The sequence below is a fragment of the Anas acuta genome, chromosome 5 (genome assembly GCF_963932015.1).
Source record: "Anas acuta chromosome 5, bAnaAcu1.1, whole genome shotgun sequence".
Taxonomy (NCBI): Eukaryota; Metazoa; Chordata; class Aves; order Anseriformes; family Anatidae; genus Anas; species Anas acuta.
This window is the reverse complement of record NC_088983.1, coordinates 27,273,419-27,294,891: the sequence shown is the minus strand read 5'-3', so window position 1 is coordinate 27,294,891 and position 21,473 is coordinate 27,273,419. Positions and strand designations below refer to the sequence as shown.

The window sequence follows — 21,473 nt, the reverse complement described above, 5'->3', positions numbered from 1 at the left end:
TATAAATGTATTTTTGAACACTTCCAGAGTTAGACCTGAAAAGCTACTGTACATGTGGAGTAAGCCAAGTGATGTATGCAATAAAGAAAATATTTTTTTCAAGTGAAGTTTGGAAAGACACCTCCATTTGGCATTTCTGTTCATTGCTGAGACTTTTAAACTTCTGATGTATGAGCCAAGATGTCTCCCTGAATGTCTTCTGGTATGCTGAAAACAGACCTACTGGATCAGTGGAACCTAGCTTCAAGACATCTTTAATTTTTCAGTCTTCTGGTTAGTATTACTAATGCTGTTATTCCAATATGTCATATTTATCTCTACAACAAGTTGTGATACGTAAAGCTATAGTTAGATTCAAAGTTGTGCAGAAACTGGTGAAGGCACATCATTGACAACAATCTCTTTCCTAGTCGAGCTGTCTCCCATCTATTTATACTTACTCTTGCCAGTAATGGATTGATTCTAAGGTAACAGCAGAGAATTACTTACAGGAGTGCATTTAACAAAATCCCTTCCTCCACACTTACCATGTTTCCCTAGAAATCACAATAAAACGATCTTTGATCAACAGTTTTTATTGATAGGTGCTCTTAAGAAAGGGAATAGTGTTAAGTACTTACAACAGACATCAGTCCTCCATCCACTTATCTGGATTCCTCTTGCAGCACAAGCTCTCACATAGGAAGAGAGGGCTGCACACAGACAATCCTCACTGTTTTGACAGTTGCATGTGTCAAACATGCAGTTCTAGGAACGAACAGAAAAATAAAGTCTCATTTGCATGACTGTCAATCTAAAAGAAAAAAAGTTACCTATCTGTTTTCATGCACAAATCCTTCCTCAGATATGCTCAGTCACACTAACATCCAGTTACTTTCCAATCATTATCTAAGTTTCCTGGCTGGAGAGAATGAAGCTAATGGAAATACAACTGATGTTTAAAGTTATTATTGTGAAATAGTAGTTTTAAAGTCTGTTACACATTTAACAGCTTCATCTGAACCCATATTTATGAATATTCAGCACAATATCATACAAATATATATATATATAAATATTCATATTATGCAGTCTAGACACATCATTTCATCAGCATCAGTATCTCAATTCATAGTGAGAAGAAGGATTGGCAGTACACTGACAACAGAATGGTGGTAATTAGGCACTGGGCTTTCAGTGCCAAGTAGTTATTGAGATATAAGATTGGTGAGCTAATTCACTGTAATATTCAAATAAGCATTTGATATGCCTTTATATAAATTTCCTACTATATGTGTATGTCCATCCAGGCATAAATAGCTGCCTTTGCGTTTACAAGCAGGTCAGGGTGACAAAGCCAAGACTGACAATTGAAATAAGGTAATGTTACAACATAAAACAGAGACACATATTGAAATGAAGAAGAGCAGTGCAGAAATGAAAATGCAGGCATTGCATAAGACCATGAGAGACATGTCTGTGACAGTGTCTTCCTGGTAGCTAGTTGTAATGATCCTACTTCTGTAGTTTCTAAGGAGGTAAACAGCCTAACAAACTACCGTGTGGTAAGTAGAAGGATTCACTGCATAATGACAATCAGCAAAAGGTCCTTCACTGTCAGTTAGTAGTCCACACCAATGCTGAGCATATTTTTCTGTGAAAAGAACAAACAGTGCAAGTGCTCATTACTCTTTGTATTTCATCACTCACAAAAACCCATTGCCCAGGTTTGTGAAAACAGTTCTGAAGTTACATCAAAACTCTCCTATTTTTTTTTTTCCACTCAGCTCGTGGACTAAAGTTACTAAAACCAAAGGTGTAATGGAGCTGTTGAAGAACTTGAGTTAAGCAATTTCCAAAGATGCTCCTGTGATCCACTCCTCTGACACCAAGTTGTCAGCTTAGATATTCTGTTTTCAGTGATTACAGTTTCTTTCACTTATGTTTCCAGGACTATTCCTTTACCTCATTACCTATCCCTTTTGTTTTCACTGTGAATATTCTGATTTTCAACAAATATACAAGTCTTCATTCTCTTATGTTCTTTCTAACAGATGTGTTTTCCTTAGTGATGAGGAAAAATAATCTAGAAAAAAATCTAGAATGAAAAAAAAAGAGAAAAGAATATTAAGAAGTATTTACCATTATCAACGCTGAGTGCACAAGGGTTTTCAAAACTGCTCTGGATATTAGGGCATGAAGCCTGAGTTTTCCATGTATTAGCAAATGCTGCTGCTGTTCCTTCAACTACTCCACTCATGGCCTTGAAGTCATCAGTTTGGACATTATTGAAATTTCCACAGAGACCTGTTGAAAAACAGTGAAAAGTTTATACTGTCTGTACTAGACAAAAGACATTAAGCAAGATGTTCTTAAATTTCATTCTTAAATGTCATTCACTTACCACAGGTTTGGTCTTTGAACTGATGATCAATTCTAATGAACACTTGCATGATGGGTGTGATTTGGATTTCAACCTGGAGACCAAAATTTGTCTGAATGATGATGAAGAATGATGAAGGTCTGAAGATGGTGACATTGGCTATAAAAGAAAAACAGAATGCTCGTTTTCTGGATTAGGTTCATACAGATTGGATTAGGTTAGGATATGGATTAGGTTAATCCAGAAAATGCTAATTTTAGCCAGAAAGGCTAATCCAGTGCATGATTACACAATTCTTATTGAATTTCTATTGCAATTGTTGCAAATTCCTAGGTAAAATAAAGAAAACCTTTTCAAAAATTATTCAGAGATATAAATCAAAATGTACAGATAAGAATTTGCTTGTAGCTACCAAATTGTTAACTTTATTCACTGTCTCAATATTAAGCATTTGGGGATTACTCTTGAGAGAATAAGAAGGAAAAGCTGTATGGCATGGCATTACCAAACAAATAAACAAAAAAACACACAAAAAGAAAATGGAACAAACACACACAAAAATAATCTGTTTTTGTTTCTAAGCATACTTCAGGCCCTCACTTCACTGGACAGGGAAAATAAGCAGGATCTGGAAGTCAGAGGTATAAGGTAGAATCATTAGTTTTTGAGACGTCAAAAATCAAATTTGTATCTGAGTTGTGGGAGTACAGTATTATGTTAAAATAAACAAACAAAAAACCAACATAAAGTAATCAGCTGTCTTTCATGTTCTGTTTTGGGCAGTGAGAATGAAGTAAACTTTACAGAGACTAAAATCAGTAGAGTGTAAAAATTGTTTACTTCTATTTCAACTCTCACCTATGCTTGTACTGTCTCACATTTATTTCTGACACCAAACTTCACACCTCTACTTTAAAAGCACTTGCACAACTCAGAAAATATCCCAAAGAGAATCAAGGTTAGAGCATGCAGGTTCTGAACAACTCCCAGTCCTTTCATCTTCTGTTGTTTAAGACAACAAGCAGGTATAGAGTTCAAGTTCTGAGCCTACCACTCATAGGCTGTTAGAGGAAAAAAAAATACCTGCTGAGATGGGCAGCTGGGTGTAGATCAAGTTCACAAACACACCACCATCAGGTTTGACCACAATGAGCTGTTAAGGAAGAGGAATAAGAACAAGCCAGGTGAAGGATTACTATAGTCCAAAGGATAATAATAATTATGACTCCAGTGATATTAATTAAAGAAATTTTAATTAAAAAATTTTAATCACTTTTTATGATTTCACCTCCTGTTCTACTTTGAACACTTTACTATCTTCCCTGCCAAAATAGAATTGCTTTTAAAAAGTCTTTCTCAACTCATTAGTGAATTACATCATTTGATTTCTATGAACACAACTTTGTGATGAATTACATGTACACCCCTTACTGTTTTACTTGTAGTTTGTAAACTACAAGGTCATGTTTTTTCATCTGATCGGCAGAGAAAAGTGTGTTTTTTCCTGCTTTTTCTTAATGACCTTCCAGAAAGGCAGATTTACTACTTATTTCTTTTTGACAATAAAATAAATTTATTTTCACTTAATTAAAAAGTAACATGTACTTATCCCATGTGTTGAGAGGGAAATGCAGTTCCCTGACTAAGACCCAGCTTCTTTGCTGTTTACATTTTTAATAGTTGTTTCTCATGCTTATTTTTCACTTACATTTTGTCCTTTATTCATGCTGAGGGCCACTGTCTTTAAGCATGTTTCAGTGTCCGTCAGGCCACACTTGCGTAGTTCTGCCAGGATGGTGAATGTTTCATCTTCACAGTGCTGAGAAAAAGAAGTCAACTGTTATTTAAGGAAAGGCTAAATACAGAAGCTTTCCCTGTCAAATTCTCTCTCAACTCTGAAAAAAATATTTATGTTTTTGTATTATCCTGAAAACTAAGCCTTCTTTGGCCTAAGATTCAGTTTTGCCTTTTGTAATGTTTAGGAACCAAAAGAGAATTTGCATCTGTTTCTGCATTTAATTGATAGTATCCATATTCAGAGTTTTTATTCATGCCTAATGCTAATGTTTGATTAAATTACACTGTATCTCTTACCCTTCTGGAGATGGTATCAAGCTAGACAAAAATTTCAGATAAAACATTTTTCAGGAAAACATCAATAAAGATTTTTTGAACTTAATTGTGCAAATGGGAAAAAAAAGAAATCAAAGAAGAAGCACAAGAAGCCCCCAAAGATCAAACCATTTCACTTGCACGTTGCTGTAATGAAATGTTTTGTTTATAATTAACTTTCAATTTCTCTATTTCTTTTGATTCATCTTTAGAACAGTTCAAAACCCAAATGAAATGTATCAGTTGACTTGAACTGGTTTTTCTGTATTTGAACTCCCTAGAAATGAATGAGAAATTATAGTCTTATTTATTAAAGATTATTTTCCTTTTATTTCTCTGAACTGTTAGTGTAATTTTTCAGACTTGGCATACAATATGGCCCAGTGCCATAAAATACAGTAACAGGATAAAATTATGCAACCCAGTAAGAGAGCTGGATTAATCACACTGAAGAATGTAGATTAACCAATAACTTAAAAACCAGTGCTCTTCAGCAATTGTTATATCACAGAATTGGAAACTCTCTGGAAACCACCATATACAGTTGCATGACATCGTAATAGTTAACTAATAATAAAGTCATTTGAATGGAAGCATATGTTCCTGTAAGCATCTGGTTAAGTGAAAGAAATTCAATGTATATACGCCAAAAGAGGTAAGTTTCAAAAGTGTTGATTGAGATCACTTTCTGCAAATGTATAAGGCTTTATCATCAAGTACTATCTGATTCCCACCTTAGAAAGGACATATGTGCAGTCTCCATGGACATCATACTGTTTTTGATCGTATGTGGAAATGTGTGAGCCTCCCTCCACTGAACATATTCCTGGGCATGACATGTCTGTGCAACTCCATTGGCCTCCGTTACATGTACTGGAGCAGAAAGGATAAAATTAGCTGAAATCAGTAATAGCAGTCAGAGTGAAAGGAATTAAATGACATTAGGTTCAGCTATTTTAGTACTATTTTTCCTTCAATCTATAGATTAAATACACAGTAAGTCCATTTTTAAGACTTTCCAAAATATTGTGAATATGTGATGTAAAGCATCAAAGGGAGTAACAGGTGAACTCTATAGCAACAAGTACTGGATGCGTAATTGCTTGTCTTTTGCAACTAACATAAAGCACAATACCAAATTAAAACATTTTCTGTTTTGTTTTATAAATACATCAGAAACAGAAATGTAGCCCCAAATCTACTCCTGATACAGAGCATATGTTTTTTCTGAGGTAGCGTGGTACTGAACAGGTACTGGAAAAAAAAAATGTGAAACTGAGGTTGTTATTATCATCTCTTGTTTTCTGCAGAGAAAATAAATATTTGCAAATACATAAATTACTGCAATTTCATTCCCTTTAGAGAAGCCCAAATGTTTGAACAAAATGAACAGAGGAAGCACTTTAATTCACTGGTGAGAAATCTAAACATTGTAAATCCTTACTTTGATCACTTTGATGTCGAGTGCAAAGATATTTAAGGTTGTTGCTAAATAAAACAAAGAACGTTCTTTAGGGTTATTTTGGAACTGTAGTGGTCAGTTAAATACACAGATCAATTGCCAATGATGTCATTGCAAATAGTAAACCATTAAACTCATTAAATATATTAGAGGAAATAGTAAGGTTAAAAAAAAAAGGGGGGGAGGGTTACCAGGAATGGCACTGGTCTGAAAAAGAAGTTCCTGGAGTGTAGGTTTTGCCATTGTAAATACAAGAGCACTGTTGGCGGGAGATGCAGCCAGAATTGTTTATGTCATCAAACACAGTTCCTTTAAAAAAAAATAAAAATCATTTGAAGAGACATTTCCTATGTTTGGGGAAAATATTTTTGTTTGTTTGCTTGTTAGTAATCCTAAATAATGTTTTGGAGACAGAGCTCCAGCTATTGTGAATGGTCATGCCTATGCTGAGGACAGTAGAACTATGCAGACTGAAGGATTCAACCTTTTTATTCTTAAATTCCACCTGTTTTGAAAGAGGGAGTTACTATAGTACAGGTGGTGTGTTGAGATTAGTCTTGATGTGTTTGCTGTTCTCCTTTCCTGCTCTCTAAATATTGCATGTGTACTGGCAATCAATTGAGATGTCTTTCCTCAGTTGATAAATGATAAATGCTTGTCACTTGCAGCTATGAAAAATGTAAATATAGGAGCTCTAAGCTCCATGGAACTTGCCCAAATCCTGTAGGTAGGCTGTTGTTTTTGAGATCAAAGACATGAGTTTATAAGAAAAGAACTTGCCTGGGGGGCAGAAACAGCCGTCCATACAGTGCTCTTCACAAAACTGAGATCGTTCAGGATTGGTGCATGTATCAGTGCAGGGGGAGCTGCACTCCAGGTACTCCATGTTGTAAGGACACGTCTTGGCTGAAATGTTAAAGAGAGATTTTTTTCTTTCAGTCAAATTGTTTACTGTATATGAAAAATATATATGTGTGTGTGTTCATTTACATTTTTTCAGCTAAAACCACACTAAACTGCAGATCCATCCCCACCTCTCAAAATTTGAAAGCTTTTTACCCAGATCCATGTTTCACAGTTGAGATTTGCTCTTCATGACTGTGTCTAAAGACAACTGGTGCTGAACTGTGGGCACAATTACAGAATTTCCAGGGACACCAAGATAATGACCCCAGACAGATAGTGAGGTTTCTGTTGAAGGCATCTTTTTCAAGAATACCTGTATTTCTAGGGAAATGTAAGACTCAAGTTCCTAAGGCTTTATTATATTTGGATTTTAAAGATACCATTGGAAGGGCAAATAGTACACTAGGGGATTTTATTTTGGAACAAACATCGGTGACAGTATCAACAGCTACACCCCATAATGCTCTGTGTTTAATTCAGTGCAAACAGTGGTGCAAACTACTAAGCAACAAAAGGTAAACAGGTGCCGAAAAAGACAAACACCTGTGAAGACTCAGTCAGTTAATTAATGAGGGTAAAACATGCTGTAGCCACCATGAGAAAAGGAGAAAAACAGGAATGTAAGTAAGCAGATGACCTTTCTTCTTTCCCCTTTATTTGCTTCTTTTATTGTTTCAGTTAATTCAATAGCACTTCAACTCTGAGTAAGCATATCCATTTAAGTGCGTTTAAACCAGTTTGCATTAAAACCCTTAGTTCTTCTGAAGTCTTCTTGATGCAGCTTGTACATCAGAACCCTCTGGAGAATAGTCTTGCATTGCTTGTAATTTTCCGTGCATCTTTAGCATCATTTGAGAACATATTGCTTTTTATTTGTTGAGCATAAAGTAAGGCTATCTCCAGTGATACTTACGGCACAGTTTTGAGGTTCTCCAGTTCAGAGGTTCCCCACCAGCATGAGCACACTGTCGGGAGTATTCGGCAAAGGTGTCACAGATACATGAAGCATTTTTTGACTCTTCAGAGCGGCACAAATCTTCTTGGCAAGCCATAATGTACTCGGTAACATCAACTAGATCATTACATTCTGCAAATGAAGAGCTGGTCAATGTTTTCTGGCATATGTCATCCTTGGGAGGCAAAAAAAAAAAACACAATACACACACAATCAAAAAAAAAATGTCAGAAAATAGAAAGGATCAGATTGTTTTTAGCATTGCTACTCTGGTAAATTATTCTTTAATAGAATTTCATTTCCCTCTTTACTTTCTATTGTCCTTAAGTCTTTTCCTGTTGATCCCTCTGAAGCTGTAGAAGGGTACAGATAAATTTGAAAGAAAAATAAATGATTAATTAAAAAGATCCTTACAAAAGTATCTGTGCAATTATCTGGTAGGGAAGTAGTGGGGTCTTCACAGTTTTCTGTTGGCCCATTCATTTTCTGCATATTCCCAAACTGTAAGGCTGTCATTTTCATATCTGTGCAAAAGAAGTTTAATAATGAGGGGTTTTATTATTATTATTATTATTATTATTTGTTTAATTATTTTTTTCTCCTGTCAAGAATTTGTTTCAAATCTGGCCAAGGCAGCCAGACTTAAGTCTTTTTCCTTTGATCATCATCCCTTCCAAAATAAACACTGACATCACTGTCTCAGTATACCTTGCACAGCACCCTGGAAAAAAGAAAAACATTAGAAAACAGTTCTGAGCCTATTACATATAGACGTAAACTAAGATTTTTACTGGAAAATAACAAACTATGATTCTCTGATTCTATGAAACTATTTTCATATAATATTGAGACCATGCAGGTAAGAGAGAAAATAATTAAAACAGGGATGTGGACAATGGGAAATGCTGAGATACGAGGTTTAGGAAAAGACTCAAACTGAGAATGAATAAAATAATAGAGAATAGATCATATACAGATTATGCATATCAGGAGGCAAACGTGGATGTAACTTGTGGAATGGCATTACATATTCAAGATTGTGACGTTGTGCCTAATAGGCTCATTAACTGTAAAACAGAAGCTATTTCCTGGGCTTTTCAAATCAGAATCAATATGTTATTATTAGAAGCATTTCTAATTTTAAGAGAGAAATTAAACAATAAATGTACTGACTAGACAATATAACTACCTTTCATTTTATTAGATATATTTCTATATTTATTTATGTTATTAGTGAGAATCTGGCTTATCTTTATGGGGTTAGCTGATTAGGTAAATAAAACCATATCATACAAGAAATAAGCAGTCTGTTGTTAGCACAAGTATTATATTTACACTTTAAGTATTAAATCATGTTATCTGATCTCTGTAATGCATATTTTGGAACAGAGATTGAATCATAACCTCTGGCTAAATCCTTTAACATGATAGGAAAGAGGAATGGTGATGATGTTAGAGCTAAAAGAATGCAAAATACATGTTGGAGACCAGAAACCATTTTTTATGGTTTAGAAGACTTACTGTTTGAATAGAACTCATTGTAAATTGGAATGCCATTGAAGTCTCCACAAAGCCCACAGGTCTGATTAGCATATTTCTCATGCAGTTCCAACTAAATTGATAGACATTGATAGAAGTTAGTATATACATTCTAAAATACATTCAAGATCACTGAAATCACCTGCATCTGCTGCCCTTAAACATTTTTCATCAGAGCTATGTAAATTTATTTAGCAATCTAATTTAAACCTGGGGGATAGAATGAAGAGCTTGCTTGGACTGCATTTAGAACAGATTCCAAGCTACTGATACAGACATAAGTTTTCATTGCAATATCTAAGGAGCTCTTAGCTTTTTTCTCTCTATTCATTCTTCAGAAAGAAAATTAAATCCGTGATGAAGAGAGAGAAATTCTGCTCAAAATTATACTTGAAGAGGTAAGTAGGATCTGTAATGATGCTAATATGTTAATGATATAATGTATGTGGTTTTTCACCCCATTTTAAGCAGAAGTCTATCAATGAGAAGTAAATCCAAAAATTTTCTTTAGGCCTACCTAGAGGCAAATATGTCTTTATTAAAGGAGAATTGCTCAACAGTATGAGATGAGAAGGCAGTAATAAACCCCAAACAGGTAGGGATTATCTTAATCAAATACATGCTCTTTGGGCTTTGAAGGTGTAGACAGTTCCAGGAACTGTTCTTACCAGAATACTGTCATCTTCATTCCACATAAATACAACACCCATTTTGCTGACAACTTTCACATAAATGCTGCTTCTCTCTATTGTAATTCCAGCCTGGCTGTATGGCAGTTGAACTCTAGAAACAGGCAGAAGGAATACTAAATATTTTCTGATCCAGATGTTTAATAAAAAGAAATAGCTTGTGTGATCCAGTATCTATAAAGATTCAACCATAATTCAGCTGTGTTGAAAAAAGAAGCAATTAATAAAATGGTCCAACACCATCAAATGTGGATTTGAATTTTGACCCAACTTCCCGGGATTTTTCATCCAAATTTTGTTTTTGAGTTAATCTTTAAAGAAATGATTGATTTACTATGAGTGGAATTAACAGCAACTTATTCATTATTTCTGTGGGTAAAATTGTCAGATTTATTGAGGAACGCATATATTTTCCCCAGAATACAAGAAAGTACTTGGCCAGTTAGAAAAAAAATATATATCTGTGTTTACCAAACAAGTGTTATGAATAAACTTACCCATTGCTATCAATCATGACAACATCCTTTGTTAGCTCAACAGCTACACCTTCAAGTTTCATGGCAATACGGCTGATTGTTGGAGTATTTTCTACTACCGTGCGTCTCATCTGGATGTTGAAATCCTCATAGGGAGTGTTGCAATGGGATGCAAAAACATAATTGCAGAGCCCAGGGAAGTAGAAGATGTCTCCATCAAAGGTCTTGAAGTGGAAGTTGCCCCATGTGCTGCACACGTGGCCATTGTGAGCAGGGTTGGAAGCTGTGAATTTAAAATTAGCTGTAAAAAATGACTTAAAATTCCCAGTCTTAATGTGGTGAATCAACTTGTCCAAGGCTTCATTTTGTCATTGAATATTTTTCCCCTGCCCACCTCCTTAGTTATTTTCTGTCCATCTATGTGTTATGAAACTAGTCACTATGTGTTCATTCTTATTCGTTCTCAGTCTGCTATTCTCAGTCTGCTATTCATCATATATACACCTATAAATGGTCTTAGTTATGTTCAGGTATTTAATTGTCCGTATTTAATCTGATACAACAGTTCAACATCATACTGTTTCTTAACCATCCTCTTTCTCCTCTTATGACTCCATGACTACCTTTACTAGTGCATTTCCCTGTTTGTATTAAATTCCTCTGTCTATTTCCTCTAAAACTGAATACCTACCAGATACATTTAATTTCCTTTACTTACGTGTTATTATTGGATTTGTCAGCATTGTCTGGATGATGTTGACCTTAGGTGAAACTGTAGCAGAAACTAGAAAAAAAATAAGAAAGAAAACCAAAGCTAGTATAATAATACCAAAACTTGCATCTAAAACTGACCTAGAACGAAAAGACTAGCAAGTTAATATGACAGATCCAATTAAATATGTTAAGCCTGGTGTTGTTTCATATGGGCCTTGGATCATATTAAAAGCGCATATTAAAATTCAAAATCAGGACAGTTAAATAATAACTTGCTTTCAACTGTCATGATCTGCATTTTCTACCAAATAGTTTTGACCCTTTTATGAAACTCTGTATTGTATTAGGAGAGGCAGAAAGTCACAGCTCTGAATATTGCAGTGTTTCAGATACACTGACCAATATAAAGGGTTAAGCTCTACTAAAGTAGCCTGTTGCTAGTACAGAAGCACAGCTGCCTTCTAATTACACCTCCTCTGTTTGAGGAGGAAACAAAAATTTTGATTATACTTCACTCTCTATTACTTTTCTGTTAATTGGGTAGAAATCCTTAGAAACGACCACAAATCCATTGTACAGGATGATCACTAGTCATTATATAATGAAAATCAATGAATCTGGGTTACTATCTTGATTTCTCATCATCCACTGACTGTACATCTTGCCACAGTCTCAACTCCTGTGTATAAGGAACCAAATACCTGCATGTATACTCTACTTTGGTTTTATATATATAAATTCATGCACATCTGCATGTGTTACACTCTATGAACATACATCTATTTTCTTATTCACCTGTTATTATGCAAATATAGCCATACTGTAGGCTTAGTAATAGGTGTCTAATAAAGACATTACAGTTCTCCTACACAGTGGATTTCTAAAACATCTATCTTTAATTTACATCACTAGCAATTTGCTAAAGAGGTTTTTAGGCATTTTTATTGCTTAGTAGAGATGTGCCAAATAAATACTAATACAATACACATGCACAGAGTATAAACCAACATACTGTTTTGTTCCTGCTGAACAACCTCAGTGTAGATACTTCCTGTTTCCTGCTGTATTTCAGTCTGAGCTCCTGTGAAGAAATTGTAAAAAGCATTTTAAGTACAATGTCCTATATCTGAACTTTCTAAGTTAAACATTTAGATAGGATCAAAGAAGAAAGATACATCTCTGTAAGACAAAGGGGAGAGTCTTTTGTAACATGAGAGAAAATGAATCGGACCCAAAAAGGAAGTAAAATGTAATTACAGAAAGAGACTTTCTATTACAAATAGAAATAGTTCAAAATCCAAATAACCTTTCATATATATCTGCTTTTTTTGTTTCCCTTAAAACTCAGTACAAGGAATTGTAATGACTGGATCACATCCCTTATTTCACTGCTGCACTAAATCTCACTAATATGTGAAAATTGTAGCAAGAATTCACAAAATGTAAGAAAGTCATTTATTAAAATTGCTGTATAGAATTTACATAATTTTAAGAAAAAGCACAGAACTGGTTAAAAAAAATAAGGCATTAAGTGCTAGATCAAGTGATGGCTGCAGATACTTCACTAGTTTCTTTAGTGCCTAAGCACAGGGCTTTTGCCTTTGGAGGCAATCCAAAGGCGTGACAGCAGGATGCAACAAGACACCTCTGACTGATGTGCATACACACTGAGCAGTAATCCAGGAGAAGTAAGCAGAACACTAAACCCAGTCTTACTCCACATGTTTTAAGCATCACTGCTTGACTAAAGGCTGCATGAGGACTGCCCATCTGTTCAAGAACCTTCAGGGCCCCATAGTCAGTGTGTGCAAGAATGAGACATTCTCATGCTTCTCTTCTAAAACACAACTACTAAAGGAGATATTTCCTCACCGTCTTATACAACAGCCTGGCAGCTTAAGCATTCCCCCAAAGAGCAGAAATCCTGATCCTGACCCTCTTCTCACTTTGAAATGGTTCAAATTTGTGGCTTCTCTGGAGAAAACCTTAAACATCAGGCTGTAAGTCTATCTGATCAAGGATTCTTGCTAACCAACCTGAAGCTGAGACATGGTGCTGAAAAGAGTGGGATGATGGCAAAGGTGGGAAAAGCAGGACATGTGGCCACATGATTAAGGCTCTCAGCTACGTCTAAACTGTCCTACTCTTGTGCTTTGCCTCATGGATTATTTTTGTATCTCCAGTTAGATGGGTACTGGCTCAACTACATGAATTGTCCTCCAGATGAGTTCTCCTCTTTATTCTGTCTCCATGAGTTTTGAATTCGTTTCTGTGCATGGCTCAACTGGAAGAGGATGTACTGGCACGGAATTTTTGAGAGATGACAAATCAACACTTTCACGAATAAAAAACAAAACAAAACAAAACACCTGATCCTGGGTTCTAAGTGGTTTGGTGCTCTAAGCTCTTGGTTTCTATAAGTAAATATGGCAGGCATTTCCCATTTAAGAACAATGGCTACAACTTCATCTTGCAAAGGAATCGATCTTCCCAGAATGTAGAAACCATGCTTGGAACATGTTGACTAACACCTACCTATAACATGCTGAGTCTTAATCTTCAGAGGACTTAGGCTATGAAATGACTAATAGCTGAATCCTGATCGGGATTATGTGAATGAGCACTCTTGGTGTCTAGAGAATTTGTCAGTTGAAGAGGAGCTGGCTGTATAATTACATCGCCTTTTGCTCATACAATAGATGGGAACAGTCCACAGACTCTGAACCAGATTCATAACACCCAACTTACCAAATAGGGAAGGATTTCTAATGTAAATGGTGTCCCTGCCCACCATGTAAGCAGACAGAGTACTTGATCCCAGAGCTGAAGGATGCCTGCCTGAAGGGATTAAATACCCCACTCCAAAAGAGGACCCCAAGAGACTGTTGGCTTTGGAGGAGAGGGTTCTGGGCAGCCTCACCATCTTTAGAAGTTCTCCTAGTATCTACAAAAGTTTATTCTCAGGCCTAAACTTTTGTTCTTTTCTCATTTATCTTTGTGAGTGACTACTAGTGTCATACAAAGAAGTAATTTTATGGTTTTTCCACTTCCTCTTTGTCTTTCGGTATCACAGATGATATGATTATGTAAATACATTCATATCATTACAATTGTTGAGAAAATCTAAAAAGTGCCTCTGTAAGTCTTAATAATGGGCCAGAATTAGCTCTCATGCAACACCTAGGAACTTCAGCGGGTATAAAATCATCCTGACTTCACGTGAGAGCCACCCTATATTGTGAATGCTTTTTTTATTCTACTGTGAGAACCTTTGTAACAAAGCAAAATAGTATATACACATATTTTGGTCTGTTAATTTTTCTCAAGGAAATAACATGGGCTTTTGTTTATTTAGCAGATATAGTTTTCAAGGAAATTCTAGCTGTATTGCTTTATCTAGCAATTGCACAATGCCACATTGTTGACCATTATAAAAATAAGTGCCTCTCACTTACAAGAATATGAAAGATAATTTACTCTTTGATTATTTGGAAACTGAGCAAATCATTAGAAATATTTCTGGATGCACCCTGCCTGGCCTATATCCATCTGTCAATCCAAATACGCAATTCCCTTTACAATCAATTCATAAAACTTGGAATTTGACCTAGAATATAAAGTCAGGCACAAAATGTTTGTGAAGACGGCATGGAATTAGGCCAATATTATGTAGTCAGTTAGGACATCTGAAAATATTTTTCACAGAGTGAGATTTGAATGCAGAGGAGTTCACTGGACTTGGTCTAACCACTATTTATTTATCAAAGCAATTTGTCAGGTTAGCATTGCACCTTACAAATAACTTGCTTGTTCAGCTTGTTGAGGATGATTTGACTGATGTTGTATAACTCTAAGAGTGTAAGCTTACACTCAAAGTGACTGTTGCATTTTTTGCTAAAATCAACTTACCATGTTTATCAACTTATACATGTTTATTTCATAGCCAAAAATTATATTTGCACTTGTCATTGTTTTTAAAATGATATGAAATATAAATTCAAAGGCAATCTGAAGATTTTAAAATGTTAACTGACAGGGCAGTAATTACTGTACATGAATGGAATTGACTGAACAAGCTTGTACTCATGCAAGTAATTTCTATTTGAGCAGTCCGATTAACTGAACAGGACTTAATAAAATCTGACAAGATCAGCCCTGATTAATGTAATATTGTCAGGAGAAAAAAAATCCACACACACAAAATGATGGATTGCATGCATCAGATAAATCTCCCAGTCCTGCTCATACTCAAAACCAACAATTTACATAAATGTCACACCTATTGTGCTATCAATGTACAAACGTTACTGAAAATCATTGCCACATGAATATACCCTTCCAGTCTCTTTTGCAAAAGAAGCTGCAAGAAATCTTGAGGAATCTGATACTAGCTCCTAGTTGGTGGAAAAGAATGACCAGTGATCTGGTCTAGAAATGGGGAAATGTAGTGTTTTAAATTGTATAAAAAGAACATAACATTCATAATCAATCTCACTACAAAACACAAAAGAAATAAAATGCTTTTGTAAGGCATAGCCAGTACTGAACAACTGACACTTGAATGAATGGACATGAATAATGGTTCTTTTTGGTTTGCTCTGCAAGACTGCCTTCCAAATATGGTTATATTCAGTGGCTTGAGGGAACATTAAATTAAATCAGTCCAGTTAATAGGCAGACACTAAATATTTAATGAAAGTAACATACAGAGAAGTCTCATTTAAGTGCAACCATTTGTTAAGTGAACCAATAAAATGAGTTTAGTTGCTTAAAATATATTAATAGATCTAAAAAACAAACAAACAACAACAACAAAAAACTCCTTACCTGTCTGATGGATACAGCAAACTGCTAACAGGAAAGTCCATTCTGTTACCCGTATCCTCCTGCCAAACCCCATCTTGAGTGGAGTCTGGCACAAGGATGCTGGGTCTAAGGTTGGTCAGGAGGAGTAGTTCACCTGTGTTCTCTCAGTCTTATATAGCAGGTGACTTTGGCTTCAGTCCCAGGTTGATTCAGAGAGTCTAGAAAGGTGGGGTTTGGGGGATTTTAGCAAATGAACAGGTAAACAGAGGATGCTCTTCCTTCCTCCGCAAATGGCCAATGGTATTTGCATTTTGGGAGGAGTATATACATATATGTACGTATATTTTGTTAAAGTTCAGTCTAATAAAGAAACATAACATGACTGCAAATAAAACACAACTCATCCTCCACAAAAAAAGCAGGTCCTGGAACAAATAGAGTTTGATGCTGCTTTAGTTATGCAGATGGCATGTAAGTATACTAAGTTTTTCAGTAGTGACAGGCAGCTTCTGGGCAAAACAAAACAATAAACTGCTGATTTCTGAAGTCAGAGGAAGTGTGGAGTATTTTAAGTTGGGGAACCCAGCATTAGGGAGTCACTCTGTGTCTTTGGGGGCAGCTAATCTTGTAAAAAAAAAAAACAAATAACCTTGAAGGGTCCTGCACTATCTCAGAGCCACAATGCGTGTATGCCATGAAAAGCCCTGTGTAGCACTGACAAGCATTCGGCACCTATCTAATGAACAATAAGGCAGCTTTACCAGGACTGTATCCTATATTTGTTAGAAACATGTTCAGACCTTGCCATCTGCTTCTGAATTGTCTGCAGAGTCTAATTTTATCTTCTTGTAGAAAATAGCAGGGGTAATTTCAGACAGTCAGCCAGTCTCACCACAGCTTCGTAGGACAGAAAAGTTGGACTGATAATGACCTGTGACCACATTATTTCAGTACCATTCCTGTGCAATTCCATTCATATCCATGGAATCATGAGGCCTACACATTAGAGAAACAAGCAATGAATCAGTCCTATAAGGGTTAAATAAATAAATATTTAACGGCAAATATTTAACACTTTATTTTTTTTTTCCTGATCATTGATTTTTTGCAGTTCTACTGGGTTATCATTTCATAAGCACAAATAAATGTGTACTTCATGAAACAGACAGGATTGCTATTTCATGTCCCTTTCTCTTTTTAGTTTCACATTAAAGATGGGTAGGATAAGTTGCTCAGGGCAGATTTTTCTCTCTTTCCAGAGTCAATAGATCTTACTTTAACTTGGTTAAACATGGCCAAAAAGTTCAAAGTTAGTGATACGGTTCTTTTAAAACTGTTGTTTGGCAAAAACAATGCAGAGTCCATCACTTCATGTGTGCATAACATTTGCCCTCAGTTCATCTTCATCTTCAGCCTCCTGCTGGACTAAAAGAATGAAGGTAGCTGCTGCTCTGTGGGGAGTTTAGCAACAGGCACCTGGGAGATGTAATAGGGGTGGCTGAGCCACTGGAGAATTAAGCAGCTAACAAAAACATCATGCATACTAGGATGTATAGGGATTGCAGAAAGGACTTACTTTGAATACAATGGGGCAGTATTACCTTCTGCATGTCTGGCAAAATTCAGTTCAGCAATCTTTACTGATGCTTGTCATTTCTGATGAAGAAGAAGACAAAGTTGGGAAGTTTACCAATTGTAAAGTGTGACCTCAATTGGATGCCTAATTCCTGTAGGCTCTTGCTGAAATCCTAGCCTGTGATTATAAATTCATAAACAGTTCCTAAAAAAATAGGGGAGTATAATCATATATACCATTCAGGTGTTACTCAACTGACTTGTGTCAATTTTTTGTCAGTTCATTTACAGTCCATATTTCCACTTTTGTTTTGAACTAAATATATTGGATCCTCACTCACTCAGTATTATAAAATAAAACAAAAAGAGTACCTTTATAGAGTGTTTTCTGGACTTTTGGATTTAAATCAGTGGTAGGGTACTATGGCTACATTAGGGTACTTAAGTCAACATATTAGCCTGCTATAGTATGGAACATGTTCCCTATCGAAATATCCAGGATGTTTAATGAAGTTACATCTTCATAATCAACAGTAAGCTGTTTACACACCCTAGATCTACATCTTCATGCTTCAGCAGATGAGGAGAAAAGAAAAGACTGGATTTCCTGCCTATACAACATTGTTTTATTCTGTGCCAGTACTCATAATGAAAGTAAATTCATCTGTACATACAGAAGGCAAATGATATCTTATTTACGTGACCAGTTAGATGTATTAAACAAATATACATCAGTCTCACTTAAGCAATTAAACAAGCTACCCATCAAACTAGGCTTTCAGCAGCTACTGTGCATATACCTTTAGCAATGGGCTACATGTGATGCTCAAAAGTAGCAGAGCTTTTCTACTGCCAAACTTGATGTCCCAGGCATAGCTGAGCAGTGGATTCCCTTCTTTTAAATTTCTGAGAATTAATTACAAAAAAATATTCCAGTACAGCAGGCTCTGCAACTGCTTCAGAAAGCAGAGATTTCCAGCCATTAGACAACTAATCAGAGCCAAGAATGAGAAAAAAAAAAAAAGGAAATAGTTTCTTTCTTCACATGGAGTATAACAGAGCAAGGGACTAGAGATGAAGGGAGGAATATTCTGCGGGTGGAATTAGTGTTTCTGATACTCATCAGGGGATAGTGAGGAGGGTGTCCATACCTAGGATGACTTAGTATGTCAGTGGAGTCAAGGCTGGTTTTGTCCTGCCCTGTCTCTTTTGCTCAAGTCCTTGCTAAGCAGCCAAAGAACAGCAACCCAGTTCTTTCTTCTTCTCAGACAGTTTTTAGTTTTCACTCAATGTAACTGTGTGACTAGAAAAATGCATGTCAACCTTGAATACACTGCCTCACTAAGCATTTACTAAGTACGTTGTATGGCTGTTGTGAGAGTTGTCCCAGTTGTATTTGTAGATGTTCTTCAAAAGATGTTGCTCAAATCTTCTAATGAAAATTTTATGTAGTTTGGAATTTTTTCTGTTTTTTTTTTTTTTTTCTTTTTTTTTTTCTTTCTTTTTTTCTCAGTTTTTAATGCTATGTAAAACCCAGAAACTTGTCATGACATATCTGTGTCAAATAGCATGGACATTAATGTAGAATAGATCTGTAAAGTTCCTATAGAATAGCTTGTGTTATAGGAGGTTAATGGAGATGAATTACAACAGCCAAGGATCTGGATGACAAGTATACTTCTTTTTTATCTTAAATGTCTACAAAAAAACTGTAACGGTGGATTGGTCAATGACAGCAGCTTTTGTAACAAGAAGTCCAAAATAATGTGTTTTTTGTCTCTTAATTCTGAAAATGGATATAATCTTCCAATTTTACCTTTTCATCTTGGTTTCTTGCATAGAAGTGGGAACAAAAAAATAAGATATTGATTATACTAATTTAATGTAAATATTTCAAATGCCAGATAAAATGTGGATATCATATGAACACTATCACTGCAGCCTGAAAATAGACCATATAATTACAAGAGTGGCAAGCATTCAGAAGTTAGGAAGGGGTAGTATTAAGGCAATTACTGAAACCAGAATACATCTTCCTTTTGTGTTCAAAACAGAAATCCATTAGGTGTTGAGAACTACCTCCTCACAAGCATGACAAAGAAGATGCATCAAGGACCTGGGTAACTCTGCATTGTGCCCCAGATCTGTATAGTCCTTGCTTACCCTATGAACTGGGACAATGAGTGAACAGCTGCGCTGGTCAGAAGTTGAGAATATTTACTGTGATGTGGAAAGCAATGTAAAGTAATGACAAACACTCTGAAATTAATGTAAAACAAATCAGCATTAACTTAAGCAGAGGACCATCACAACTTTTGCACCTGTCTCTGTAGAGAGGTTATTTGTTCTCCTTGGCTTGTGCTGCTCATGGTCTTCCCACCTTTCTCTCATTTTTTCCTCAACCATTTTTTCTTTCCAACAGCCTACAAGTGACTCACCTGGGTTTTGCTTACGAGCCCTACCCAGGGGTTCATGCTCACTCTCCACCCTTTTTCCAATACCCTGTTAACTTCCCCCTACTGAATATACGCATTGCCACTGTGGAAGACTACAATGGAGCCTGATCATGGGCTCATTTCCCTGGATCTTGGAACAGATGATGCAGTCTGTTGCCAGCTTAGTATAACATGTCACGCCACTTGAGAAATCTCGGTGATGTTTCTCCATGAAAAACAAAGCTGCATGCAGCTTCATAGTGAAAGACATGTGGAGAGAGTTAAACTCTTACAGTGAATAGCAGATGAGCTGTGTATTGTATTTGGTTATTATCATTTCTTAGTTTCATAGTTACAATAGTTTTAGCAATGATTACAAAGATACTATGAAAAGTGGAAGAAAATCTCTGGCTGTGGAGATTAGTTCATCTAAACAGAAAACCAGTGAGAGAATGGTGGTGAAGGTTAGAAGAAGTAACTTGCCTCATTTCCCAGTGACAGTAGTCATAGTTTCAGAATGATACCTTAAGCACACAGTTGTGCTCTCTTCCCTTTCTTCTGCATGTATTTTAAAGAATTTGGAAGAGGAGCCTGCAATTGGTATCTTGTACTGTTGACAGACAAGGAAGAGCTGAGCTGTCATTCTGCTCATCTTAACTAAGGGGAAAGAAAGATGCAAGGGAAGAAATGAAACTCATGACTAATACCTTGGCAACAGCAGCTTCTGCGCATATCAGACTGCATTAATACGTGCTCGTTCACTTTGTGGTTTTCATATGTAATAGCTCTTCTTAAGTACACAGCTTGCTTGACGTCTGTGTGGTCAGTATTTAACCCAGGTGAGCTCAACACCTTCCTCAATCCCTTGGGTTTTAATGCTGTGAGTACTCAGCTGTACTGGCTGAATCATTTTATTGCCTAATCTCCATCCTCCAAAAACATCTGGATAAGCTTTGAATAGCTTTGCTGTCAGAAAGCTGCTGCACCTTCTCTTATATCAGTATTTTTGATTGTTGTGTGGTATTTTTTTAAAGGAGAAAAACACATATATGTATGTGGTGAATCATTTTTACAAGGCTGTAGGCTCTTCATGCACTTAATTCAGCTGAAAGCATAACCTTTCCATTGCACATACCATCTGAAAACTCACCTGGTAGATTTTTTTTTTCTTCAGTTTACAGTATACTTGGTTCTCACAGTGTTAGACTGGTGCTGTCTGTATCTTCCATTTGGTTTGTCTGGCTGGATTGCAATTTTGCTTTCCTCTTCTGCATAGTACTGATGATGCCTTTCTGGACAATATCACTGATGGTTTATTACCTGTTTGGCATTCACTGTTCTGTATCTTATTGAACTTTTTCGTTGTCTGCACACATCTTCATTTCATAAAATGCTTATTCTGTGGGACAGTAAAGACTCAGATGAGCTAAATCTGATTTTTG

General features: G+C 36.0%; 1 protein-coding gene across 1 annotated transcript in view; it reads right to left on the bottom strand.

Moving 5' to 3' along the window:
• LOC137857532 (mucin-5AC-like) overlaps positions 1-21,473 on the bottom strand; it is a 63,179-nt gene that overhangs the window by 26,352 nt on the left and 15,354 nt on the right. The window contains exons 4-18 of the mRNA XM_068684175.1: positions 11,220-11,285; positions 10,523-10,784; positions 10,005-10,119; positions 9,319-9,409; positions 8,212-8,321; positions 7,756-7,972; positions 6,717-6,842; positions 6,128-6,245; positions 5,209-5,347; positions 4,071-4,181; positions 3,446-3,515; positions 2,384-2,521; positions 2,122-2,286; positions 1,539-1,633; positions 621-747 (exon numbers count right to left, since the gene is read on the bottom strand). Coding sequence (XP_068540276.1) covers positions 621-747; positions 1,539-1,633; positions 2,122-2,286; positions 2,384-2,521; positions 3,446-3,515; positions 4,071-4,181; positions 5,209-5,347; positions 6,128-6,245; positions 6,717-6,842; positions 7,756-7,972; positions 8,212-8,321; positions 9,319-9,409; positions 10,005-10,119; positions 10,523-10,784; positions 11,220-11,285 — 1,950 coding nt within the window. The remainder of the gene's footprint in view (positions 1-620; positions 748-1,538; positions 1,634-2,121; positions 2,287-2,383; positions 2,522-3,445; positions 3,516-4,070; positions 4,182-5,208; positions 5,348-6,127; positions 6,246-6,716; positions 6,843-7,755; positions 7,973-8,211; positions 8,322-9,318; positions 9,410-10,004; positions 10,120-10,522; positions 10,785-11,219; positions 11,286-21,473) is intronic.